Source organism: Myotis brandtii, unplaced genomic scaffold (genome assembly GCF_000412655.1).
Source record: "Myotis brandtii unplaced genomic scaffold, ASM41265v1 scaffold143, whole genome shotgun sequence".
Lineage (NCBI taxonomy): Eukaryota > Metazoa > Chordata > Mammalia > Chiroptera > Vespertilionidae > Myotis > Myotis brandtii.
In genome coordinates this window covers 184149-211888 of record NW_005355115.1, presented here as the reverse complement: position 1 = coordinate 211888, position 27740 = coordinate 184149, and the positions used below count along the sequence as shown (strand labels likewise).

Here is a 27740-nt window from a genome sequence, read left to right as displayed (position 1 = left end):
GCAGAAATTCTGATGTAACAACAAGAAACAATTCAAGTGCCCTCTCTTTGGGAAAGAATCTGGAACTAAAATCTGACCTCTGCTGTTCACTGCAATAACTGCATGGTACTAACTAAACGTCCGACAGTCTCATTCTAAGCCTTTCAATAGTGTTTAAAACCTAGGGCAGTGATGGCGAACCTTTTGAGCTCGGCGTGTCAGCATTTTGAAAAACCCTAACTTAACTCTGGTGCTGTGTCACATATAGAAATTTTTTGATATTTGCAACCATAGTAAAACAAAGATTTATATTTTTGATATTTATTTTATATATTTAAATGCCATTTAACAAAGAAAAATCAACCCAAAAAATGAGTTCGCGTGTCACCTCTGACACGCGTGTCATAGGTTCGCCATCACTGACCTAGAGCATATTTTTCCTCGGAGAAACAGATCTATTAGTGAAGAGAAAGCTGCAAATAATTCAGTATGAGGATGTTAGCTGTTCTTATTCATACTTTTTAAAACACAAGGGCAGGAATAAGAGGAAATGAAAAAAAAAGTTCATCCCAGAAAAAGACAAGTTCACTCAACAAGTGGACAGAATTGGATCAGGGCTGGGAACATACATGACGCCAGCGCTGCTGAGGCAGGAGGGGGTAACAGGAGAGGCTGGGAGCGGCTATTCCCTCCTCCGTCTCATTCTTCAGGGACGGTAAGTGTCAACATTAGAAAAAGAAAAGGGCTATAGCAATGGGTTTTACTAGTATAGTTGGGGTGAAGATTTCCATCAGATTGAGAAATGTGGGCTATTAGAAACTTGGGAAAGGGGAACCAGGCTGTTCATTCTAGCGACAGAACACCTCCTTCTGTATTTTATCCCTTTATTATTGTCATTATCCCCTTTGAAATAATTGTAATGCAATCGTCCCGGCTGGAAGGAAGAAGTCATCTTTGCAGTTAGTGCTCTGCTATTCCATCTGTTATAGGCACCTCTCACCGACACCAGCGAAGCGTTACCAGACAGGATAGCCTCCTGAGTCCGTAGAGAGGGCTGTGCCCAACCTCGATCCTTGTCTTCTCACATAAATGAATGTATATGAGAGACCTTGACTGCATTGTGAAAAGCCAACTTATTAAAGCAATTAAAGCATGAAAGCCAACTTATTAAAGCGATTAAAGCGTGCACCTTTATTGAAAAAGCAAAGCAAGCAAACCTACACTTCTGGCTTATGAAGCGCAGACGGGCTCTCAGCGAATCTGAAAAGCAAGTTGGTGGGGGTCCGAGGTGTTATATGCCCTCCTGTCTATAGGCTTCAAACTTCCTCTGCTGACCATTTTGATACAGATTAATTCTCAAGGCCCCCCACCCCCCTTTTTAAAAAATTTTGTTGTGGCCTTCCCAGAACTCACAAAAAGCACCTGGCAACTTTATCTTGCCAGGTCTTGAGACTGCTGTCTTCTCTGCCCCTTTCCCCTTTCCCTAGTCTCTCATTAGGGTTCTTCTTCTTCTTTTTTTTTTTCTTTTTTTTAAATCATTTGTTCTCTGTCCTTGGCTGGGGAAGATAATGGCTTGTTAATTACAGGCTGGCTGCAAAGCATCCACACTGTTTGGCCTTGTTTAACCTTTCCTGTCTCAGTTTCCCTAGTCCCCCTGCCCTGGAATCCTGTAATGCATCTGCTGTTTTCCGTTCAGTTTTATTGTTCCCTGCCCCTAGTGTTGCCTGAAGTGAGGGACAGTTGATACAAAACTTTAGGGATTGTCATGGACAACTTACGGAAATTTAACTCATAGTGATTTCATTTCTTTCTCAAAATTCAAACCACTAAACAATTTTTTTGATTAGAAAGGCAAAATGGAGAGAATCAAAACTTGTGACATTAGATGGGATTTTCTTTTAGAGGATGCACAAATATCTCCCTTCCCCCGCCCCAATGACACTGCCTTATCTGGCTCCCAAAGAGTGAGCAGGTTGAATTCTCAGTTGTTCCTATATATTTCCTCTCAGTGGGTCTTGGGCAGAATGAATGGTCATTCTTGTTCAAATACACAGACACTTAAACTGCCGAACCTGGTCAACATCCACCCGTGCTGAGCATGCTTATTGTATCGACTCCTTTTGTAACGGGACAACCAAGGGGTCCGGGCTGCCTGTCACCACTTGAGCCAATTTAAGAGACAGGGTTGAGTCATGTATGAGTGTTTATTCCAATACTGCCGGCAGCATGGGAGAGCAGCAGGCCACCCACAAAAATCTGCTCTGACCCCCCTTGCCAGTTGGCTGGTTATACACACACGAGGGAGAAGATAGCTACGTGCAGCTGTGAGCTATAAGTGTAACATGGACAGGGGAGGGTAGAGTCTGCAGTCCCGCCTTCAGGAGCTCAAAGTCTGATACCAACGTGGCTAATCTTCTATGATGTTACAAACAGCCTGATCCTGGGACCTGAGAGTGGTCAGCGTTCCTGAGAAAAACTCTCGGAGGGGGCAGGGTCCAGGTAATAACTGGAACGGTGAGCAGAGGTTTTCCCGGGTCATGTCTCTCGACACCAAAGAATGAGCTACCGGACCAGAGGTTTAAGCACAGTGTGGGGAATTTATTACAAGCAGGTTTAGACTCCCCACAAGGGGCGGGGGAGGACCCACTAAAGGGCTGCCCGTGAAAGCCTTGTATGTATTTGCTACAAGCCTGCTCTGTGTCTACCTGTGTCGTCACCTGATTCTCTCAATTGTTTTTGCCCAGCAAAGGACTTATGTGTTCTTTCCTTGTTTCTATGTGCTCTTCCTGTGTCCCTGTGCTGGACTTTCTCTGTTTCTATGCATTCGTACACCTTGTTTACTGCAGGCCCTCCCTTGGCTTCCCATGCCTCCGGCTTTGAGTCCAGACACATTTTTTTTATTTTTGCGTGGTTGGTTCCCGTGGTTAGGCCAGCTCAGACTGCCGGGTCTGCCCCTGCCTGTGTTCCACCTGCCTTTGTTTCCCACTGGACCCCTGTCCTATCTGCCTGCGTTTCAAGTTAACCCTCTCACAGGCACAGCAACCAAATCAAAGCCTGTCCTGTCCTTGGTCTGTTCTCAAAGTGTATTTCTTTTCTGAGTAATGGACCCATTGAGGCATCTTATCTTTTTACAGCCTTGTTTCATCCTCCAGTTTCCCAGGGTCTGTAAGAAAACTTCTTATCTGTAGTTAGTGAGGTGGATAATTACTAAACAGCTGTGGCTCTAGTCCAGGGGTGGGCAAACTTTTTGACTCGAGGGCCACAATGGGTTCTTAAACTGGACCGGAGGGCCGGAACAAAAGCATGGATGGAGTGTTTGTGTGAACTAATATAAATTCAAAGTAAACATCATTACATAAAAGGGTACAGTCTTTTTTTTTTTTAGTTTTATTCATTTCAAACGGGCCGTAGTTTGCCCACGGCTGCTCTAGTCTCATGACATGTCCTTCCCCACTCTCACTTTCATCATCGTATCCAGCCATGACCACCCATGAAATACTTACTGCCTCTTACCAGATGCTCCTGTCTTCCCAGGAAAAGCCACCAGGCAGCTTTCAGAAGTATTTACCTCTCTGCTTACTCATACCTTACCTTCACAGTTGAATCTTAAATAGATGGTGCATAACTTTCTATTTACCGATCTGCTTACTCCCTCCTTATCTTCATGGTTGAATTTAAAATACGGTGATTCATAACCTTTCTGTAATTGCTTTGCATTGCTTTGCATTTAGCATCATCACATACATATTTTCCATGTCAGCAGTCATAGTTTCCCAGTGACCCGTAGAGTTTCGTCCAATGGTTGTACTATATTTAATCCGTGAGTTACTTAACTATTTAGTTCATTGTCAGTCTTTACAATTTGCATACTTGTTTTTATACCAGTAGGATAAACTTTAGGAATTGTTGGGTAAAAATCCAATTTCCCCCACTCCTGTTTTCTGTTCATGGACATGACATTTTGCAGAGTAACATACATACTGAAAAGTGCATAAGATTCTACAGCTTAATGAGCTTTCACAAAGTGATCACACCTGGATGACCCACCAGGTCAGGAATCGGAATATCACCAGAAACCAGAAGCCACTTCTCATCTCCCTTCTAGATCCTGTCCTTCCGAAGGGCCCCTACTCCATGACTTCTCAGCTGGAGACTAGCTTTGCCTGGCTTTGAACTTTATGTGAACGGAATCATACACTGTGTATCCTTACTTCAGGCTTCTCCTTGGTCCATGTCTTTCAAATATTTGATAGTGCAATGGAAAAGTTTCATTGCCTTCTGTATTCTTGGCCTCCATGTAATATGACACGATGGATCATCCCCCAGTCTTGAATTTTGTCTCCTTTCTCTTCTGTGATAGTCATCTCCTGGCCTTCCTCGTATCTTCCTGCTGCTCCTTCCCCCATTCCAGAGCCTCCCCATCACTCAACCTTAAATCACTGTGCATTCGAGTTCCAGCCCAAAGCCATTTCAGCCAGATACATGGCTTTGTTACCATCTGTGTGCCTGGGCCATAAATGCATATTTCTACCGCAGACAACTTCTCTGAGATTCAGATATCCAACTTGATCTCATTATTTGTATATTTCAAAACTCAACAACCCCAAACTGAACAATTCCTCTGCTCCAGTTGCCCCAGACCTGGCACTGTTCTGGTGTTTCCTGTCTCAGAGAAAAACACCACCAGCCACAGGGTTGCCAACATAGAAACCCAGGACTCATCCTGATGCTTCTCTCTCATCATATCCAGCAGCCACTACGTGCTGACAGCTTCTCCTCCCAAATAGCTCTGGTAAATGGCTCCCTTCTCACCATCATCGCTGCCAGCATTCAAATCCAAGCTAAACTTGGATCATCTCTTGCTAAGACTGTTGCAATAGTCACCCCAAACTGATTTCCAAACAGATGGATACTTTGCTTAAGACTCTTCACCGGTTTACATGTTAGACTGAAGAAGTTACTGACATCAGCACTTCATCAGACTGTCTGCTGATCTAGCTCCCTTACTACTCTTTGAGTCTCTCTCTTTTCCTTATTCAGAAATTGCTCCACACAGTCCTTAACAGGTCAGAAACCAGGTTGAAATTTGGGCAATTATGTCTAACTAGAGGCCCGATGCATGAAATTTGTGCAAGAGTAGGCCTTCCTTCCCCCCGGCTGCCGACACCAGCTTCCCTCTGGCACCTGGGATCCGGGTTTTGCTCTGGCCCTGGCTTCATCCTGAATGATGTCTGGTCTAATTAGCATATTACCCTTTATTATTATAGATTAGTTATCTGGAAGATAAAAGTTAAAAACAAAATATGGGTGCCATTTGGAGTACATTGTTCAGAAAGCAACAAGAGAAAAGAATAATTGTCCCCAAGGAATTCCAAGCTGCTTAAGAGGCCAATTAGCCTAATGACTTCAGGCTTCAGAGTCCCACAAACCCCTGGTTCTGATCTTGACTCCGCCACTTTTAAAACCTGCATAACTTTTGGTGAGTCATAGTACTTCTGAGCCAGAATTCAATACCTTTTCCTTCACAGGGATTACATTATATATCTCTGCTGTTTGGCACAATTGTCAGCACATAGTCGAGCGTTAAACAAACGGTAGGCATGTTACTATTAGGAAGAAAATAAGGCTAGAATATTATTCCCATAGATCAGGCAGGAGTCACCCAGGCTTAATTAATGCCCAAGATAATGAGGATCCTGGGGGCAGGGACTACTAGACCATATTGTCCCGAGAGCTTTCTGGACTCTGCTCTCCCTGGCACCAAGGAGACATTTATTTCCAGGTAACCAGGAACTCTGGGCAACCTAAGCAAGAGTCTTATTTTTTTTTATCCAAATGACGCTCTCCTCCAGCCAGTTGGTTTACTTTTCTCAGGACAAACACCTAACATTGGGTTTCTCCTTATCTTTGTAGGTGGAATTTTGGGAACCTCTGTGAGATAAGAAAGCTTCTGAAAGCTGCCTGGTGGCTTTTCTACGTGACTAAGTGAATGTTATCCAGACTAGACAGATGCAACCATCTGTGTGGGGCCTGCTTTTACTGGCTACCGCCTGTGGTGTTGATCTCTGTCCTCCAAAGATACATATACACAAACAATTGGAACCCAAATTAAAAAAAAAAATACTGACAAGGATAAAAGACCAATGAGTGTATTGATTTAATTATTTAAGCATTTAAATTTCCTTTGCAAAAAAGATACACGATTGAGTGAAAAGAAAATAGATTGAAATCAAAATGACATCATTCTGGCTGGGCTTCCAGCGCTGATTATCTGTGTAATCTTGAAGTCATTTGTTTTCCCGGGTCCTCAAATTCTTCATATGCAACGAGAGAATTAGAATGTATTATCTCACCACAATTCTGAGTTTATATGCAGAAAATATGAAAGAAAAATACTTATATATTTATGTGTGTTTGTATATGTATGTTTATATGCACATCTGCATATCCACATTCACATCTATATATGCATCTTAGTTTCTTAAGAGAAAGCAAATTATAGACAAGGAGGCTGGCATAGGTGATAGGTATGGTCCAGTCCTATGCTGACATCATCTATTTCTGGCATTAAAATATCTGCCTTCCCCCATCCAAGGCGACTAAGCAACGGGAATCTGTTAGAAATGCACATTCTCAGGTCCCCCCAGACTCCTGTGGGGGAGAGGCTGTGTTGTAACCAGCCCTCTGTATCAGATGTGAGAACCACTTCATCCCAATACTCCCAGGGAAGAACTCTAGGCTAGAGTCATAGGCAGAAGTGAAGAGCCAGGAACTCAAGACGAAAAAACAGAACAGTCCACAGAGAACTGGGGTCAGAGGTGGTAGGCATTGCGTTTGGGGAGACAGAGCAGTGTGGGCCCAGGTTAATGTTACTTAGGGTAGCAGGGAACTGGTGTGGTTGTGAGAATTCAGAGCGGAAGCCCAGGCAGGTAGAAAGCAATAGCCACACGCTCCCGTGTTAAATCATTGTCCTCCTGCTGTCATTTCTGCTTCTGCGCTGAGAACTGCTGGCTTCAGGACCTTTCTCCTGCGGTGGATCCCACAGGAGGGTCATCCCCTCTGTTACAGCTGCAGCAACCCCTGACTACGGCTATCTATCTATCTATCTATCTATCTATCTATTTATTTTCTGGTTATTGATTGTAAAAACCCAAGACAGGGCTAGTTAAGGCTTGTCAGGCTGAGGCTGCATGTTTTCTCCGGGATTCTCCTGATCCCAGTTCTCATGTTCTCTTCACTGGCAGTTAAGGAGGACGTGAATCCTCAGGGGACGGAAGATGACTGCCGCTTCGCTGGGCTAGAGGTGAACTTGGCTGGACAAAGCTGCCGGGGTGAGAATGAGCCGGTGGAAGCGACAAGGCAGGAACTCGGCCTTGATGGTCTTCAGGAGGCTTATGGAGGCCACGTTGTCATCGAGGACGTTGCCCTGCGCGGGGAAGCCCCGGCAGTGCAGCTTCCAGGCCAGGGTGAAGGCCACCAGCCGGCTGTACCCTTTCCTGCGATGCTCCGGCAGGGTGTAGCCGTGGCACATGGTGGCAAACTGGTCTGTGATAGACCAAGAGACCGGGCTCCCCTTCTCATCGCGGACACACACGCTGGGGAAGCAGGAGATGAGGTTGGCGATGTACCGGAGACACTGCTTATTGCCGCCCCGCGACCAGGTCCGGTTGAGCAGATCAGCATCCGCTACACTCAGGTAGGTGAGTCGCGGGGGAGAAGTCCTTCTAGAAGAAGAAAAGGACAGGAGAAGAGGTGGGAACTCAGGGTCAGGTGACTTCCAACAACTCCTCCTCTTTGTAGACTGAGTTAAAGGGAGACCCATCCCAGAGATAGGGCCTAACAAATACGAAGACATTGTCAATGAGTTAGATTCCACCTCTCCCCCATTCACAAACCTCTTGCAGAATTTCATTTCTGATAGGACAAAATACTCATTATTTCCAATTGATGTCTTTCCTTCTAATTTTATGCCCTGAAGCCTTGAAAAGACCTGATTCTTGGGCCCCTAATCTTTTGGTTTATAAAAAAGCCCAACTGGTGTGGCCCAGTGGTTGAGTGTCTCGACCTATGAACTAGGTCACAGTGATGGCGAACCTATGACACGCTTGTCAGAGGTGACACGCGAACTCATTTTTTTGGTTGATTTTTCTTTGTTAAATGGCATTTAAATATATAAAATAAATATCAAAAATATAAATCTTTGTTTTACTATGGTTGCAAATATCAAAAAATTTCTCTATGTAACACGGCACCAGAGTTAAGTTAGGATTTTTCAAAATGCTGACACACCGAGCTCAAAAGGTTCGCCATCACTGAACTAGGAGGTCATGGTTTGATTCCTGTCAGGGCACATGCCCAGGTTATGGGCTCCATCCCCAGTGTGGGGCATGTAGGAGGCAGCTGATCAATGATTCTCTATCATTATTGATGTTTCTCTCTTTGTCCCCTCTCCCTTCCTTTCTGAAATCAATAAAAGTATATTTAAAAAATGTTTTAGGATAGAACTTGTATCTTGATGCATCCATGCCCAGAAAAAAAATACAAACTTATGGCATATGTAGATGCTCAAAAAATGCTAGTTCTGCCCTGGCCGGTCTGGCTCAGTTGGTTGGAGCATCGTCCTGTGCACCAAAAGGTGGCAGCTTGAATTCCCTGTCAGGGCACATATCCAAGCTGTGGGTTCAGTCCCCAGGAGGGGCGTATATGGGGAGCAACCAATCAATGATGTTTCTCTCTCTCTCCCTTCCTGTCTCTAAAAATCAATGATAATAAAACAATTCTACATCTTCCAGACCTTCCCCTAAAAGGTTTGGAAAAAGGTCTAACATCTCATGGCATCAAGGTGAAGAAAAAAGCTAAGAATTGGCTCCATTTCTAAGAGCCAAGGTGGGTTATTTGGTTGAAAACATATGGGGCTGGTTGTGTTTCAGAATTTGCTTTAGTTCTTGAGTCACCCATGTGGTGAGGCCATCCCCAGTGACTGCTGAGAGACTGGTAACATCATTCTAGCTAAGATCTTCTTTACAAAGCCCAAGCGTGTGTTTTCTTTTCATTAGTTCTGCAGGGTTAGCTCACATCCGAGGCATCCGTGGGCTCTGGCACTGGGACAATTACCTAACCCTGAGCAGGGGTAAAAAAGTAAATAAATACAAGCAATAACTGGCTTAATAGAATTTTTATATTTAAGTTTCGAAAGTGAACTTTAAATAAAAACATTGCTAAGACTAGCCAAGTGCTTCAGTGGTTATACTAGAGACCATGACCTTGTACCTGAAGGACAGGGTACCCTAAATACAGCGCACACATTTGGGTGATGACTCTGTTAAAGACAAATTGTCTAACTTCCCATGCAGAAGGGAACAATTTAAGTCAAAAACTGATTTTAAAAGGCCTGGATGGGGATAGAGGAAAATTTTAAATAATACCTCTGGGATATGACAGTAAACAGACCGTGGAAAACCCTAACACTCTAAAGGACAAATAGCCTGTTTTTGTTTTTGTTGTTGTTTGTTTGCTTTTAACAAAAAGTAACGTAAGAAATATAAAATGAAATGAAAGGGGAACCTATATGTTAAGAGAGATATTAACCAATTGCAATGTATGAACCTTATTTAGATGCTTATTCAAAACAAACTGCTAAACATCATGATAGTTTAGGAAATGTGACTACTAACTGGTTATTTGACTTTAAGGAAATATTGTTAACAAAATGCAAGATGTTGTGCAGGCAAGGGTTAAGACGGGAGGCTTGAGGCCGCTACCGTTACAATGATAGGTTGCCAGGTTGGCCATTGGCTGGTGTCTGGCAATGTGAATTTCTGGAGGGGCCCTGCCATTCCCGGAACTGATATGCATGGTTCGCTGTGCCTGACTGTTTGCACAGTCAATGTGGTTTATGCTGAACACCTGCTTTCTGCTGGGATTCTAGGAAATTGGCATACACTAGGCAGAGGGTGCCTGTAATAAAAGCCCGATCACATGCTGTCGTGCTCATTGCTGGGGAAATTACTTATTCCATGTGATTCCACCAGGAAAGGACTCTGGGAAGCTTGGGCCTGGTTTCCTCTGGACTTTGCCAAAGCATCTTATTCCTTTGCTGATTTTGATTTGTATCCTTTCATTGTGATAAATGACAATATATATTGAGTCCTGTGAGTCTTCCTAGTCTATCACTGTCCTGTCAGACAAGTGATATTAGTAAATTTTTAAGAGTCCTTATCTTTTCACTGTTTACATATAAAAATCATTCTTTGACATCCTCCTTCCCCAAATAATTCTAAATAGCCTCTGTTGTCTGAGCCCAAACAGACATATATATCTCATTTGGAGATATATATTAGAATGTTTAAGAATAATGGATAATATCTGGAAAATTTCCTTCAGAATAATCCAAGGGTGGAAAGAGTAGAAAGGGGTATAGATAAAATAAGACAACTCACATATTGATGGGAAGGCTTATTATACTACTCTCTGTACCTTTTGTATGTGTTTGAAAATCTTCATAACTGGACGAGAAAAAAGTAAAGTCCAGCCTGGCTGGTGTTGCTCAGTGGTTGAGCATCAACCTATGAACCAGGAGGTCACGGTTCAATTCCCGGTCGCCCGGGTTGTGAGTTCGATCCCCAGTAGGGGGCATGCAGGAGGCAGCCGATTGATGATTCTTTCTCATCATTGATGTTTCTATCTCTCTCTCCCTCTCCCTTCCTCTCTTAAATCAATTTTTAAAAAGTATATATATATTTTTAAAAAGTAAAGTCCAGTTGCTTTATGTAACTTAAAAGTGTCCATTCTTGTTTAGGTTTAGTCTTGTTCTGTTCAATAATTCCTTCAACATATTTCATACAAGTGAAGAAAACTAACATTCAACAAGCTGGGTACTTTTCAAGTATCATGTCTCATTTGCTTATGAAAAACAGGTAAGGAAGATATTATAGATTAATTTTCAAGAAGAAGAAATTGATTGAGGCTCCGAAAGATGAAGCAAAAGGGAAGGTAACTGGTAAATGACAGAACAGGGGCTCCAAAGCAAGAAGAAAGTAAGAATGCAGATGTGAACCAACACGTGTTTGGAAGGATTGGACTCGGATCAGGCTTTGTGGGATTTGTTTCCTGGCTCTACAGTTCACTCCTGTGTATTACTTTGTCTGTTCAAAGGGAATAATAGTGCTGCTTCGTAGGGTTGTAGAAAGGATTCACGTGGTAATCTATTGAAAACATCTAGTGCCTAGCCTGTAAGAGCTCCACATGGCTCAGTTACATACCCTCATCCCTGAAACAACAAAACAACCACCACCACCACCACCTTGGGCTCAGACAACAGAGGCTATTTAGAATTATTTGGAGAAGGAGGATATCAAAGAACTAGAGGCCCGGTGCACAAACATTTGTGCACTGGCGGGGGAGGGGGGTGGGGGGGTGTCCCTCAGCCCCACTTGTGCCCTCTCACAGTCTGGGACCCGTCGGGAGATAACCACCTGCTGGCTTAGGCCCACTTCCTGGGTGGCAGATGGCAGGCCTGATCCCTCGGTGTCTGCCCCGCCTCCCCAGGTCACACACACGGCAGGGCCGATCCAGGGGTTGGGGTGCCGCCCTGAGTCGCGCAAACGGCAGGGCCGATCCGGGGGTTGGGGCATCGTCCCGGGTCGGGTCGCACACAGGACGCCTCGGGCGGGTCGCACACGGGATGCCCAGATGGAGGCTGGTTGGGCTGGCCGATCGCTGCTGCACCGCCCAGCCACCCCGGGTTGGGTCACAGATAGCAGGCCCGGATGGCAGCAGGGCAGGCAGGATGGCGCTGTCCCACCCTGCCTGCAGTATGCAAATTAGCCGCCATCTTTGTTGGCGGTTAATTTGCATATCATGCTGATTAGCCTATGGGAGGCGTAGCGAAGGTATGGTCAATTACCATGTTTGTCTATTATTAGATAGGATGATTTTTATATGTATACAGTGAAAATGCAGGACTCCTGAGTTCATTTGTTACTATGGACAAAGACACTGATTCGATTTTGTAGGAAATTATGAGCAGTCAAGCACAGCAGAAAGGAAAGGAGTAAACACATGTGCACACACACACACTCACACTCAAATTTAGCCTCAATAGCCCCAATTCAAGGTACCTAAATATTCCTTACTAAGTACTCCAGGTACCACTCTTGGTACTTCCATAGCACTAAGTCCTATCCCAAAAGCAGAAACTGGATTTACATACAGGAGACTGGTGTCTGGCGGAGCTGACACCACAGACAAACGGACCGCCTTGCTGGAACTTAGCTTCACATCCAACCGCTTGGAGTTGGCAACAGCTTTGGAAACGTCATACAACTCACTCTGTAGCCCTGTATATGGAAAGACATAAGGAAAACCGCGGGCATTTTATCTGAGGCCACAAAAAGGAAATTCCTTGCAGTGAACCTATTATCATCAATACCTCCATGCATGATCCTAACCACTGTGTATTTACATACGGATCATTATAACTACCCCCTATCTGATTTTCAAACTTAGTGGGGGATTTTCAAATTCCTATATCATGTTGCCCCTGGGGATCACGAACGTCCATGAAATCTTCTGAGGGAGACGTCCCCTAGGCATTTGGAATGTCTTGTGGGCATTTTGATTTCTCTGACTTCTCAGACTGATCAGGGAAGAGACATGTTATGGCAGCTGGGAGTGTAAAGAGCTTAGATTTATTTGGCATGGAATTCTCCCTTCCAGCCTCATGGCGTAATGCTTGCTGCAGAAATATCCAGGTATAAACTCAGTGTTGGTGAGAGTTACCCGGAGCTTAACTCGGCCGATCCCTCGCGTTTACCATAGCGATCCTCTATGATCTGCAACTCTCTAGTCAGTACTTGTCCTGGGCACTGCTTCCCAGTGGGGCAGAAGAGTGGCCCGGTCTGTTCTGACAGCTCACAGGATGGCAGCCTCGCTTCTGCTTACGAGGCCTGACTTGCTCTGCTTCTCCAAATCCCCACCGGCTCTGTCCTTTCCCGTCGGCGTCCTGATGGATGGAGTCCTCTGGACATTGACTTCCCGCTCCCTTCCATGTCTAATGGCTTGTTTCCTCCTCTTAGTAAGCAACTTCCTTTCGACGAAGACACAACAGTTAAGTCATGTTGAACTCAGTCTGATACCTAAGCCTTGGCTCCTCCCTCAGGGAGTGAAGTCTAAGAAAAGATAAGGAAGTCTTCAAGTTCCTACTATCAACATTATAGATGCTGTGGCTAGCGTCCCACATGATAACACTGAATTAGATCTGAGTAATTCAAAATACTATCTGAGGGGAAATAAGAGGTAGTGCTAACTAAAGGTAGGGATGGTAGTTCAAACAGAATTTCTTTCTCCTGAGTTAGACTGAACCAGTTCTTTCCAAAAGTCAGATTAGCCCTGGCCTGGTAGCTCAGTTGATTTCAGCATCACCCCGATCCACCAAGGTTGTGGGTTTCATCCCCAGTCAGGGCACATACAAGAATTAACCAATGAATGCATCAATAAGTGGAACAACAGATCAATGTTTCTCTTTCTCTCTCCCCCACGTCAGAAGCCACGGGTAATACCTGCACTGACTTACATGCTGAGTGAGGGGCCTTCGCCACTCCAGCTCTATTAGGTGCTATTAATTCACGTCTGTCCCCACCAAGCCTTCAGGAAGAGGGGATGAGTCCATCTAGATGACTGTAACTGACTCGTGGCTATCAGCTAGGCCTTTGGGAAAAAGAATATTGGCAATTACAGGGATGTTCTCTCCGTAATGCTGGATTCAGGTGATTTGAAGATAGTAGGCCTATAGCACCAATATCCACCCAATTACAGCCATGATTTCTCACACCAAGGAAGAGGTATGCTCATTTCCACACTAAAGTAATACTGGGGAAGACATTTTTCTGAATTGGCTAGACAGTTGGTAAAACCATGTCTCCCTTCTAACCAGCGTAACTGGGGTAAATCTGTAAAGGCAAGGGATGGTTAGAACGTCCTCCATAAGGTCTTTCCAAGCATTTGCAAATGGGTTTTATACAACATCCCACCTCCTTAGATTATGAATATGCATTGGTCATTGTTCATAGATGGACACAAGGAAACCTTGTGAGAGGGCGTCAGCTGTATGTAACTGGAAAAAATGACCAGACAGCCCTAACCGGTTTGGCTCAGTGGATAGAGTGTCAGCCTGCAGACTTAAGGGTCCTGGGTTTGATTCTGGCCAAGGGCATGTACCTTGGTTGTAGGCACATCCCCAGTGGGGGGTGTGCAGGAGGCATCTGATCGATGTTTCTCTCTCATCGATGTTTCTAACTCTCTATTGCTCTCCCTTCCTCTCTGTAAAAAATCAATAAAATATATTTTTTAAAAAATGACCAGACTTCATATTTCTAACATGGGAATTCCTGCCTTCAATGTCAAAGGCTCAAGGAACTCATTTCACTGGGACGGTTACAAACAGTAACTTCATCGCCTGTATTAACCCCCAAACATCATGAAAAATTGAGATAGTAAGTGATACCCTGAAGCATAAACTGTCCATCCGAACTATCAGAAATTTTTAACCTGCTTCTTCTACCTTGGCCTACAGTTCTTCCAGTAGCACTGGTGGCTACACAATTATATCCTGGGAGTTCACATATATGCTTTCCTTAAAGTCATTTCAGGATATACTAGGCAGGTTAGCTGATTAGCCCTTTCTAGAATTACTAGTATTTGCTTCAGAAAGAAGAAAAGCTTACCTGTTGGCTTAGATTGAAATTAGAGTTATTTTAAAAGGCTGTAACAACAAAGGGTTCAGAGTAATAAGGAAAAATATGCTGATACTCACTGATATCCCTGTTACATAACAGTAAAAAAATCACTTAAACGCAGCCCCATTTCAATGGCCTCTACCTACCCCCAAAGCCAAGCTTCATTAGGAGTAAAAATAAGTGTTCTTATAAAATTGTAATACATGAATTGTAAGATATATAAAATGCATAGACATGTGTTTGTGCATATATGTGTATATATAGCATAAATGTGAAATATGCATATCTGTCTATGTGATATATGCGACTAAAAGGATTTAACGATGACCTAGTGTCTTGCCCTTGACCTCACCTTGTATGTGGAAAACCTGGTCCCAGTTGATAACGTCACGTTCTTCCAGCAGCCGTCGGTAAGCTCTCACATCCTTGTAGAACACAGCATAGCCGTTTGTGTAATGGTCCAGGTTATCTGTCTCAGCCTGGGTCAGAAGACACATCATAAATACGCATCCTCTATCAGCAGTCGCCAACTGGTGGTCCGCGGACCACCGGTGGTCTGTGAGGTCCAAAAGGTTGGCCACCACTGGTTTAAGGAAACCTTTGGACTAGCTCACTGAAATCCTAGGTGGCGCGGGTACCGTTAGCTGTGCGTGTCTAGGTAATTTCCATTAGCAAAGTCAGTCACCAGTAAACAGTGGCTAATACCCTGTAGTGAGGGAAACCACAGACACTCGGAGCCTTTGCTTGACTATCTCTTCTAGCATCAGGGAGGTTTTACATTTATTTCACGTAGCTCCAGGATTTGTAATTTATTTGTGAAAATAGAAAGGGTGTAACTCAAGGGACCCGCCGATCAGAATTAAATAGAACTCTCAGAACTGTCCTAATGTGGTCACGGCAGCACACCTTTGGTGACTTGAGCCTCTCTTTGGTCCCAGAGGCAGAAGGGGGCAGACGCTGTCTTTTTCAGTGTTCTTCTATATTCACACGCATGACCACAAGTTCCCATCATCATACGGAATCATCAACCCAGCAAAAACACTGGTGTGTGCAATATGCATGCTTTCTGCTTCTAGAGATTATGAAACACTAAAGGCATAGTTTATTGAACGCGTTTAGGCTAGAGGTTTTCCATACGTCCGATACTCGAAAGACAGTCAAATTAGCAGCCAAGGATGAAATGTGTAGCTTTGTAAGCTAAAATATTTGGCTATGATGGTTATAATATCCCCTTTACCTAATCTTTTCTTTCTAGTTGATGCCAACTCTTATTGTTTTGCCTTGCAACACTGTACCTCTTTCTGCCGCCGAGTGATGACAGCTTTGAAGTCTGGCCATGAGTCCAATACCACTTCCTTTTGAAAGGGGTTCCCGCGATTTATGTTCATCACTGCTCCATAAACCTGAGCCAGAGGACACAGAGAGACAGGTCAACGGCATGACCAGCTGTTTCAGTTGCATATTACCCTTTGCACCTCTTGTTCTACCATAGAATTATGGCCCTCAAAGCAGATATTATAAATATACACACAACATACACACATACACACTTCCCCCTTGTTATTTCATCAGTGTACATGAAAACTGCTAAAAAGTCTATGAAAGCCTAAGAAAACTCTCCCTGGACTTAGTGCTTCACAGTACAACCAGGAGAGGTACTAAATCAATAGGCTTACTAGGTGGGTGCTAGGCACATAGGTTAGCAATAAAGATTATTGAATGAATCAGAATCTATGGATTTAGGGCTCATACATCTTTTAGAAGTTCCACAGGTAATTTTGATGCTCACTGCTTTTGGGGTGTATTATACTATCTAAAAATAACCTGCAAAGTGCAACTACTCCTTCCACCCTGAGTTACAATTCAATATCACAAGATAGTGAAATATACCCCCCCCCAATAAGCCCAAAACACACCCCTGTATATCAGATTTGATGGAACAAGGCTCTGCAAGTATTCCCTGAGGACTGTAACGATGTCTTATTCATTATGACATCTATGGAGCCTGACACAGCTGATCAAATGCTTTTAAAAAAATATATATTTTTTTATTGATTTCAGAGAGGAAGGGAGAGGGAGAGAAAGATAGAAACATCAATGATGAGAGAGAATCATTGATTGGCTGCCTCCTGCATGCCCTCTATTGGGGATGGAGCCTGTAACCCAGGCATGTGCCCTGACCTGAAATCGAACCATGATCTTCTGGTTCATAGGCTCGATTTGATGCTCAACCACTGAGCCCCACTAGCCACGCTCAAATGCTTTTTTATTTTTTTTAAGTATTTTTATTGATTTCAGAGAGGAAGAGAGAGAAAGAAACATCAATGATGGGAGAGAATCATTGACTGGCTGCCTCCTGCACGCCCTCTACTGGTCTGCTGATCTTACATATACTACAGAGTAATAAGTTTATCAAAATGGTTTCCCCTACTGGGGATTGAGCCCGCAACCTGGGCATGTGCCCCTGGCCAGAATCCAACCCGGGACCCCTCAGGCTGCAGGCCAACGCTCTATCCACTGAGCCAAACTGGCTAGGGCTCAAATGCTTTTTGACTAAACAATACTGAATAATAATATTGGAATTCTCTGTGGCCTTTCACATTTTTTTCTCCACTAAAAATCAAAGATGTCTGTCCTACAAAACAACTCTCATATGTTCTGTGTGCTTCTAGAGTAGAAAAAGTGTGGTGGTAAAGATACTTCCTCTGTGATCCAATGTATATTAAAAAACATGCAAAACTAAATGATGGCTTTAGAAGTCAGGATAGTGGTTACTTTGGGGGAGCGGGGAAAGGTAGGATTGAAGAGGAGCACTGATGGTGGGAGGGGCAGCCTCTCAAATCATGTTCTTTCTTGGAGTGGAGGTTATTCAGGTAATCGCTTTGTGAAAATTCACTGAGCTGTGTAAGTATGTACAGTATGTGCGCTTTTTTTTTGAAATCCTCACCCAAGGATATTTTTCCCAAGAAAGTGGAAGGGAGGAAGGAAGAGAGGGAGAGAGACATCAGCGTGTCTCTCACATAGATTGGTTGCCTTCCACACCCACCCCGACCAGGGCTGGAGATCAAACCTGCAACCCAGGTACATGTCCTTGACCAGGAATCAAACCCACGGCCCTTGGTGTGCAGTCAATGCTCTAACCACTTAGCAACACCGGCCAGATGACCAAGAAAACCACTGAAAATACTCCAAAAATAAAGCTTTTGAAATAAACAGGAAAGGAATTTATAACAACTCCTAAACTTCAGTTCCACTGTGTACCTAGTACACATTCTTACCAGTAATGCCAACCAGTCCATACCCGTTGGCCATTTAAAAACATTTAGAACTCAAATTTACCTTAAAAAACAATCCAGTCCAGCATGAATTAAATTTTCCTGGGAGTCGTCTAAAGTGACTGTCAGGAATATAATTATCTGGGTCATACCCACAACCATTGACTCCGTCTCTAGCAAGTGGGGAGCGGGAGCTGTGTATTTAACAAGTGCCCCAGAGTCTTATCACTGGAAACTGTGGGAAACAGCCACCAGTTGGACATTATTTCCACAGATCAAGACAATAGAGCAATAAAACAAAACTCAAAGGCACAGTACCTTGAGTGATTCGGGAAAGTGACTCTTCAGCACTTTTTCCAGGGTCAGTAATTTGGTAGCACAGTTTAGCACCAGCATCTTCTCCAGAGCTCCAGCAGCTCCACACCTAGTAGAAACGTGAAGGTATACATTTCACTTTTGCCTGTTAGCAATGAATCCACCTAGGAGCATCCTGGAAACCCTGTTTTCCCTGGCTGTGATTCTGAATACCATTGCTCCCCCTGAAGAGGGAAGGAGGAGGTGAGGGAGGCCCTGGGATGGGTAAATCAGAGAACACCTAGAAATGGAAAGTGTTAATGACCTGATTCTGGAAGGATGTATCTCCACTGGGTAAAGCCTTCATCATTTACACATGCATAGAACTCTGAACGCCTCCTTCAGGATACAATAGCAGTTGTAAATTTACATGTATGTGTGTTTCTTTTGATTGAAGTCTTTCTCAAGTAGACTGTGAGATACATGAAGGAAGGGACCAGGTCTGCTTTGGGCTGCGCCGTCTCCCCAGCACCTACCACGGGGCCCGGCACATAGTAAGGGACATTCCAAGGAGTTGTTGAATGGCTGATGTGAAGCTCAGGGTAAGACTCTTCACAATGGGGTACAAAGACCCGAGGGGCTCAGCTATCAGGTGGTTATGAGGAACAATTTGGAGAGGAACAGCTAGATTGCAGATGAAGACTCCTGTGTGAGCAAAGGCTCCTTTCAGTCAGATAAAATTAAGGAACAATAACAACCAGAAAAGCCTATAAATAATGTATACAGCTTTACCCATTCTGATGCAATTATAATTTTTAGATTTGGGGGCTCCAATCTCCTGCTCTTTTGCCCCAAGAAAACTTTTCCCTCAACATTCCAGTCAGGTCTTGACTAGATTAAAGATATAACATATATTTATATTTTATATGCAACTAGAGGCCCAATGCATGAAATTTGTGCAAGGGGCTTGGCCCTCGCAGCCCTGGCTTTGCCTGGAAGGTCGTCTGGAAGGTCGTCTGGATGGTCGTTCCGCTGTTCGGCTGTCGGGTCTCATTAGCATATTACACTTTTATTATTATAGATGTAGCAGAACTTTTGCACCTCATCTTCACAGCCAGGCACTCGGAAGGCAAAGAAAGCTCAGGAGACTTGGGAACCAGGGTCTTCTGGGATTGTGGTGGATTATTCCTTCGCAACACATTTCCCACGGGGCATCTCTGTGTGGCCATAAGGTACTCAGAGTGTTCGATGGTGATTTACTTCAATCCACTGTATAAAACCCTGTCATGTTGTTTACGAGACTCTGAGCTGCGAAGAGGCATGTTTCTGATGACTGAGCCGGCTCCAGGTCAGTGAGTGGGCACGTGAGGTGTTTGCATTCTCTGTCGGAGTCCGAAGAGAACGAAGGGTCCAGGCAGCATCAGATAATAGTCTGGGCCATATTAGAAACTTTGAAAAAAATCAAGTTTCCAGAGTTCAGGTTGAACAAAGAAAGAAGTGTAGCCACTATCTCCTCACCCTTGTATCTGCTCACTTTTTCACTCCCTTGTGTCACCTCTAAATAAAACTTTAACTTCTTCATTAAACACATTAATATATTTCAATTCGAGGCCTTTTGGGAGAAAATGAAATAACATTTCACAGGGAAGTTGATCATGTATCTCTTATTAGGTTTGATGTGTAGAGATCCTTTTATATCCCAATATACAGCACAGTAGCTAGTGCAAAGAGGAGGAATCCTAAGCTTACTCTTTGCCTGGTTTGTTCCCCAAAGGATCTAAAACAGTGGTTCTCAACCTTCTGGACCTTTAAATACAGTTCCTCATGTTGTGACCCAACCATAAAATTATTACTTTTTAAAAAAATATATATTTTGTTGATTTTTTACAGAGAGGAAGGGAGAGGGATAGAGAGTTAGAAACATCGATGAGAGAGAAACATCAACCAGCTGCCTCCTGCACACCCCCTACTGAGGATGTGCACGCAACCTAGGTACATGCCCTTGACTGGAATCGAACCTGCGACCTTTCAGTCCGCAGGCTGACGCTCTATCCACTGAGCCAAACCGGTTAGGGCACATAAAATTATTTTCGTTGCTCCTTCATAACTGTAATATTGCTACTCTTATGAATCATAGTGTAAATATCTGATATACAGGATAGCCTTAGGCGACCCCTGTGAAAGGGTCGTTCGACCGCAAAGGGATTGTGACCCACAGGTTGAGAACCGCTGATCTAAAACCACTTCTAAGCATCGGTAAAATATAAAATAAAATTCAGGCAAGGGAGAAAACAGAGGTACCAAAGTAACATGAATGCCAAGCTGGTGTTGTTTAGTGTCTGAGCATCCACCCATGAACCGAAAGGTCACTGGTTCAATTCCCAGTCAGGGCACATGCCTGGGTTGGGGGTTAGAGCCCCAGTATGGGGCATGCAGGAGGCAGCCGACCGATAATGTTTCTCATCAATGTTTCTCTCTATCCTTTTCCCTTCCTCTCTCTCTAAAAATCAATGAAAACATATTCAAGCCCTAGCCGGTTTGGCTCAGTGGATAGAGCGTCGGTCTACGGACTGAAGGGTTCCTGGTTTGATTCCAGTCAGGGGTACATGCCTGGGTTGCGGGCTGACCCCAGTGAGGGATGTGCAGGAGGCAGCCGATCAGTGATCCTTTCTCATCATTGATGTTTCTATCTCTCTCTCCCTCTCCCTTCCTCTCTGAAATCAATAAAAATATATTTTAAAAAACGTATTAAAAATAAAGTAACATGGAGTCAGTCAAGAGAGAGGTCAGCAGGCAAAGCATATGGAGAAGGAGCCCTACACGTAGAGTTGATCCTTTTTACATGTGGATTCCGTGTTTGTAAATTCACCTGCTTGCTCATGTATGTGTACCCCCCACATCAATACGGACAGTGCTTTTGCAGTCAATTGTGCAGAGCAGTAACACATTTGAGTCACCTAATAACCCACATTTTCAGGTAAAGTTGAAGAAGGTGACTTTTTGTTCCAGCTCTCATGCTGTAAAAAAGTCTTTTATGTGTCTATTGAGTGCCAATGTTTTCTTTTCTTTGCTTTTTTTTTTTTGCTTTTTTGTTGGTGATTTCACTGTTTAAAAAGGCCCCTGTGCCCTGACCAGTGTGACTCAGTTGGTTGGAACGTCATCCCCGTGCACTAAAGGGTCATGGGCTCGATTGCTGGTCAGGACACATGCTCAAGTTGTGGGTTTGATTCCTGGTCAGGATGCCTTATGGGAGGCCACCAATATATGTTTCTTTCTCACATCCATGTTTCTCTCTCTCTCCCCCCCTCACCCTTCCTCTCTCTCTAAAATCAATTTTTAAAAATGAAAAACATAAAATAAAATGGACCCCAAGTATAGGGCTGAAGTGCTGGTTAGTGTGCCTACGTGCAAAAAGGCTGTAATGTGTCTTATGGAGAAGATACGTGTATTAGAGAAGCTTCCTTCAGGCATGAGTGATAAAGCTCCTGACTGTGAGTTCAATGATAATGAATCAACAATCCATATTAAATCACATGCCTTTAAACAGAAATAGACATAAAACAATGTTACCTGTTGATCTGCTGATGTGGACGTTGGGACCAGAGTTTTGTAGGAACCTAACCTTGTCTGTGTTTTCCCTAGGACCATTGGTTCAAAATTCGCCGAGACAGTATTGTTGCCTTTGACTTTATTGAACTCAAGGACTGTGGAGAATGAGAATTAACTACTTGCAGGAGGTGAAAGCCCATTTTATTTTATTTTTTTTATTTTTTATTATTTTTTTTTTACAAACCCTGTGTCGAGGACTGACTTTCAATAGATCGCAGCGAGGGAGCTGCTCTGCTACGTTCCCCGACCCAGAAGCAGGTGCCAGGTTCCCCACGAATGTGCGTTGTGTGAAGGGCGTGGGGGCGGCCCCCTTTCCGGCCACACCCCGTTTCCCAGGACGAAGGGCTCTCCGCACCGGACCCCCAGTCCTGCCGGCGGGGACCGGGGACCGGGACCGGCTATCCGAGGCCAACCGAGGCTTCCGCGGCGCTGCTGTATCGTTCCGCCTGGGCGGGATTCTGACTTAGAGGCGCTCAGACATAATCCCACAGATGGTAGCTTCGCCCCATTGGCTCCTCAGCCAAGCACATACACGAAATGTCTGAACCTGCGGTTCAAAGCCCATTTTCTTACTCTAAACTTTCTGGCGGCCAATACCAAGAGAAAGGAAGATGGGTAGTTACATGATTCACTTTCCCATAGAATTATCCTTCTGGTCTTTACCACAGCATTTGCTTGACTGTTCACTTGTGCCATCTCTAAATGAGGTCCAGCTCTCTAGCTTCTAAATATTCAAAACCCTTCTTGATCTGTCTTTAGTCTACTTTTCTAGACTAAGCAGCTATTTCAACTCACAAACAAATGATTCAGGATGACATTAAAATCAGGGACATTTCTCCCAGGGGTTCACATAGAAAGAAGATACTATGATTAATGAACAACATTAGAAAATATCCTTTCAGTAAACAGTGATGAACTTCATAAGAATATTTCTTTTATTAAATGAAAAGATAGTTTTTTAAAAATTAAATTTTTTTTTGTTAATCCTCATCCGAGGATATTTTTTCCATTGATTTTTAGAGAGAGTGAAAGGGGGGGAGGGCGGGGAGAGAAAGAGAGGGATAAAGATCGATGTGAGAGAGACTTCAACCAGTTGCCTCCCCACCCCGACTGGGGGCCAGGGATCAAACGTGCAACCCAGGCACATGCCCTTGACCAGGAATTGAACCCCAGACCCTTCTGTGTGTGTGGGCTGATACTCCAATCACTGAGCAACACTGGCCAGGGCTAAAAAGATAGCTTTTAAAGGCCACAAGAACATACAGAAATTCTCATAGGTGCAGAAAAATTTTTTTACACATTATTGGATTATATCCGAAAGTCATAGTGACAACTATTACCTCTGAAAGCTACAAGATCGGGATATCATATCCTCACCACTCAATTATAAAGTTTCCATAATTAATATGGGGCCCAGAATTGGAAGGTAAATGTTTGTAAATCCCTTAGCCAAACTCTTATCAACAGAGTCACTAAGTGAAGTCTTTGTGAGGAAATTATCATGCTCATATAACTTTTAGAAACTGAAGTTTCTTTGCGGCACCTAAAGTATTTTATTCATATTAACTAGACAATAAAAGCACGGTACTCTCCTGGGACACTTCTAATTCTCACAAATAAATAAAACAGAAGGTCCCTATGTTTATGGAGTAACACACCTTTTGTAATAAAATAGTCATTATTTTTTCAGATGATAGGTTTTTCTGTTTAGAAAGATTCCTGTCAGATAAGTCAGGAAGATTCCTGTCTTATCTGTTCAGGAAGATTCCTGCTTATGTGTTTGCAAAAACTTCTATATTTCATAGTGCTTATTTCCCCCGTATCAAAATTTAAAAGTAAAAAAACAAAAACACCCGAAAAACATCTTTTCCTCCGAATCTAATTAAATTTATTCTCCCTATACACTTTTGAATTTCATCTCTCCTCGTTCTGTTTCCCCATTTATTCTTGCATTAAAATCAATGATTTGATACTTAAATGTAATTAATACATTTAGTTAAAATGTATTAATTAAAACCTGGGTTTTCATTAATAAATGCTTACCTGCTGTTGAGCGGCTGGCCTGAAACAGGTTTTTCACTGGGCAAGCAGCAGCTCTTTCTCCCCAAATGGTGAGTTTCTTCCTCAAGCCTCGTTCCTTAATTAGTCCTTAGTGCACAGAGAAGGGAGAGAAAAGGAAATATCACACCTGTAGAGAGGGAGGAGTTTCTGATGTCAGGTGAGATTTACCATGAATGCAGCACCAGTGTTTCCCGCCACCTCTTCCTTTCGATTACTGTATATTCAGTCTTACAGTGGAAAGAAAAGCCACTGAGTACTAATTTTGATTTAGATCTGAACATTTTCTAGACACAAAACCTATCTATCCATCAGGCTCTAATGGAAGAGAATAAAAAGAAATGGGACACAGGGAAGTGGGGAACAATAAAATAAGTGGATATTGACCCCTTACATTTTTTTATCTATTCTAAAAAAAAAAAATAATAATAATTTTGCTGCTCTGAGCTTCCAAGGCTGAAAGAAGGTAATGTCTAAAGAGAATGCTTGTAAAATTGAGAGTATGTTTGAAAATGTTAATGCTTTTACCCTATTCTTTTAAATGAAAAATCACTCACACTTTACTCGCTTCCTCAACCGCTGCAATCTCAGGCACTATAGAAGCATTTACATGGGCATCTCAGCACACAACACAGTCCCTGAGTCTTGGATAATAAACATACAAATGTCCCCAAGGCATATGGAGACTGCTTCAATTTGAATGTGATCACCTGGGAGGATACTGTTTACAAATGAAGGGGTAGGTTAGGGCATTCTTTACTTGAAGATGCTGGTTTTAAGAAATACACTGGCTAATTGGTGGTTGAAAGTGACTGAAAAGCTTGTATTCGATGACAATTACTGGGCGTCAAAATAAGTGTTTATGATCCTGATATATTGATAACTTTTTTTAAAAAAGATGTTATGGAGGGCGACATATACCTGTGCATGTTCCTAAGGATACTATATAAATCTAGTCTTTCCTAAATATTATTTGAGGAAAATTGATTTTAATATAAACAGAAGTTGTTATTGGTAGAACAGAATCTGCGTTAGATATAAAGTACAATACCGGAAAAACCTTAAAGTTAGGGGTCAAGTTAATTATGGACTCAGAGATCTATAAAAGTCTCCCCAGATTTAGGCTACATCCTGTTTCCTGGTGCATCCAAAACAGAAACTTCTATTCTTTTTTCAAAGTTCTTTGCTCTCTATAAAACACCGGAACTAATTAAAATAGTTGCTTTTTTGCCATTAGGAAAAGTAACCAATAAGGCAAAGCATATTACTTTTCCAGGAAAACGACATTGGTTGAAGATAATTATATTTGAAATGTGTCCATTACGCTAAACTGAACGTTTAACTCTGGGATTTACAAGGGAAAAGTGGGAGGAAAAGGAGGTTACTAATACAAGATAAATTTAAAGAGATTTTCTTCTATAAACCCAAGTGAACAAATCCATAATACATATTATCATAGAAAAATAGATGGACTTGTACATTGTTTTTAACAGGATTTACACATCAACTTCGGTAGCCCCTTCTATTTGTAGTGTATCAGCAAATTCCTAAGTCAAAATTACAACTTTTTTTGCTTTCTGGTTCTATCACTTACTATCTGAGGATCTTATGATAGTCACTTAGTTTCCCATGCCTCAGGTTCGTCACCTGCAGGATGGGTATAATAGTAACTGTTATGGGGTTTAATCCCCATCAAGTTATTAGGATTAAACACTGGCATAAATGTATGTATACATGTAATGGGCTTAGAATAGTGTCTGGCACATAGCACACATCAGTAAATGTCAGCCATCTTTATGATTGTTATTATAGTTATATGGTTCTGTTGTCTCATATGAAAACCTACACTAATTTTAAAGACCTCGTTGGGGGTATGAAATGCCTAACGCACATTTGTTTCTATTAGTTAAAAAATGAGTACTTACATTTTATCTATTTATTTATTTATTTAAATATATTTCTTTATTGATTTCAGAGAGGAAGGGAGAGGGAGAGAGAGATAGAAACACCAATGATGAGAGAGAATCACTGATCGGCTGCCTCCTGCACACCCCGCTACTGGGGATCGAGCCCGCAACCCAGGCATGTGCCCTTGGCCGGAATCGAACCTGGGACCCCTCAGTCCGCAGGCTGACGCTTTATCCACTGAGCCAAGCTGGCTAGGGCTGAGTACTTCATTTTTAAAAAGCAATCTAGAGTCATTTTACTGAATTTGGGGAACAGCCCTCTTTCGTCTTCCTCTTTGTCCAATTTTATTCATTATAATCTATCTTAAATGTGGTTGCTATAGCAATTTCATAGCCTTGGTAACAGCAGAGGTCACTTTAATGAGAGCAAACATCTAAGCCAAGAGAAACTATTTCTACGTTGGTTTAGTAGTGAAGTCACCTTCAGTGGCAGCAACTTCTAATAAGAAAAGCTAGTTATGACACACAAAGGGCTCAGTCACTTTCGACATGGTAAAGTCCAAATGGGAAATTTGAATTTCTCTCTGCTTTTGTCTTCCTTCTTTCCTCTTTCTCTTCCGCAAAGCATGAGAGGATTTAGAAGTCTTATGTTTGGAAACTAAGCCAACCTGCATTCAAATACTAATTTTGACAGGTGCACCTGCATTTATTTTTGGTAAACAGAGAATGCCAGGAAATTCAACCCAACCAAATAGAAGAAAATAAATCCTTTAATTTTAGGTTCCAGCGCAGGTCAAATTTAAATAAAACCTGTTTGTTAAATATATGCCCCTCTGAGACTTGGGGGAAATGAAAGGGCTTGTATAAAGAATGTTTAATGACTGGCAGTACCCTAAGGTTCTGCAACATATGTGTACAAGCTGCCTCCCCCTAACCCTGTTCACACACACAAATTACACCAGTTTACCTTCCTTCCTTCAGCAGCATCAGTGGGGACCCACTTTCCCGTATGTTCAGCAACTTTCCCTTTTAGCCTTTTTCAGTCTGATAGGTGGAAATGTTTTATTTTGCATTAAAGTGAACATCTTCCAAATATACATTGGCCATTTATGTATCTTTGAGAATTGACCGCTTTCCTACTGGTATTTAATCTATTTGTTACTGACATTCTAAGTTTATGTTTAACTTTATTTGGAATCTATCTATCCTATATAATAAAAGGCTAATATGCAAATTGCCTAAACAGCAGAATGACTGGTCGCTATGACACACACTGACCAGCAGGGGCCAGACACTCAATGCAGGAACTGCCCCTTAGTGGTCAGTGTGCTCTCACAGGGAGAGCGCTGCTCAGCCAGAAGCCGGGCTCACGGCTGGCGAGCACAGCAGCGGTGGCGGGAGCCTCTCCTGCCTCTGCAGCAGCACTAAGGTCCTCTCAGGGGATATCTGTCTGCCTAAGCCCGAGGGGTCCTGGACTGCAAGCGGGCACAGGCTGGGCTGAGGGACTTCCCCTCTCCAGTGCACAAATATCATGCACCAGGCCTCTAGTCCTATCTAATAATAGACAAACATGGTAATTAACCATACCTCTGACACGCTTCCCATTGGCTAATCAGGGCAATATGCAAATTAACTGCCAACCAAGATGGCGGCCGGCAGCCAGGCAGCTGAAGCAAACAGGAGGCTTGCTTGCTCCAGTGATGGAGGAAGCCAAGGTTCCCCGCCTGCCGCCGCCCAGCTCTGAGCTGCACTCTAAGAAACAATGTTGCAATTATAGAAGCTAAACAATCCCCAGAAACCTGCTTTCAGCCAGCTGGGCCTCAGAGCTGGAGTTGCAACAGTGTTTCAATTATAGAAGCTAAACAAAGCCCAGATACCTGCTT

At 43.1% G+C, this 27740-nt stretch overlaps 2 protein-coding genes and 1 long non-coding RNA gene across 3 annotated transcripts in view; all 3 read right to left on the bottom strand.

Annotated features, from left to right (window-relative positions):
* Window positions 1-2755: 2755 nt before the first annotated feature.
* LOC106725199 lies at window positions 2756-22443 on the bottom strand. Its single transcript, XR_001361064.1, has 3 exons — window positions 22282-22443; window positions 3617-3623; window positions 2756-2765 (listed from the first exon to the last, which is right to left on the bottom strand). It is a non-coding gene; the product is annotated as an uncharacterized LOC106725199 (long non-coding RNA).
* GLYATL3 (glycine-N-acyltransferase-like 3) lies at window positions 7241-18385 on the bottom strand. Its single transcript, XM_014535413.1, has 5 exons — window positions 18308-18385; window positions 16010-16117; window positions 15067-15193; window positions 12191-12317; window positions 7241-7703 (listed from the first exon to the last, which is right to left on the bottom strand). Exons 1-5 carry the CDS (start codon window positions 18383-18385, stop codon window positions 7277-7279), a joined length of 867 nt encoding a protein of 288 aa, XP_014390899.1. The 3' UTR covers window positions 7241-7276.
* A 3431-nt stretch (window positions 22444-25874) lies between the features above and the next one.
* CENPQ (centromere protein Q) overlaps window positions 25875-27740 on the bottom strand; it is a 22030-nt gene continuing 20164 nt past the window's right edge. The window contains exon 8 of the mRNA XM_014535348.1: window positions 25875-25891. Within this exon, the coding sequence (XP_014390834.1) occupies window positions 25887-25891 (5 nt within the window). The 3' untranslated portion in view covers window positions 25875-25886. The remainder of the gene's footprint in view (window positions 25892-27740) is intronic.

What these genes read in the sequence shown, in the direction of transcription:
- GLYATL3 (XM_014535413.1), bottom strand. Translation starts at nt 18,385, where the DNA reads ATGCTGGTGCTAAACTGTGCTACCAAATTACTGACCCTGGAAAAAGTG. An exon ending in TCACTCGGCGGCAGAAAGAG is followed by an intron (nt 15,194 to 16,009) that starts GTACAGTGTTGC and finishes CTTCTGACCCAG; the next exon opens with GCTGAGACAGATAACCTGGA. An exon ending in CCGCCAGACACCAGTCTCCT is followed by an intron (nt 7,704 to 12,190) that starts GTATGTAAATCC and finishes TTCTTCTTCTAG; the next exon opens with AAGGACTTCTCCCCCGCGAC.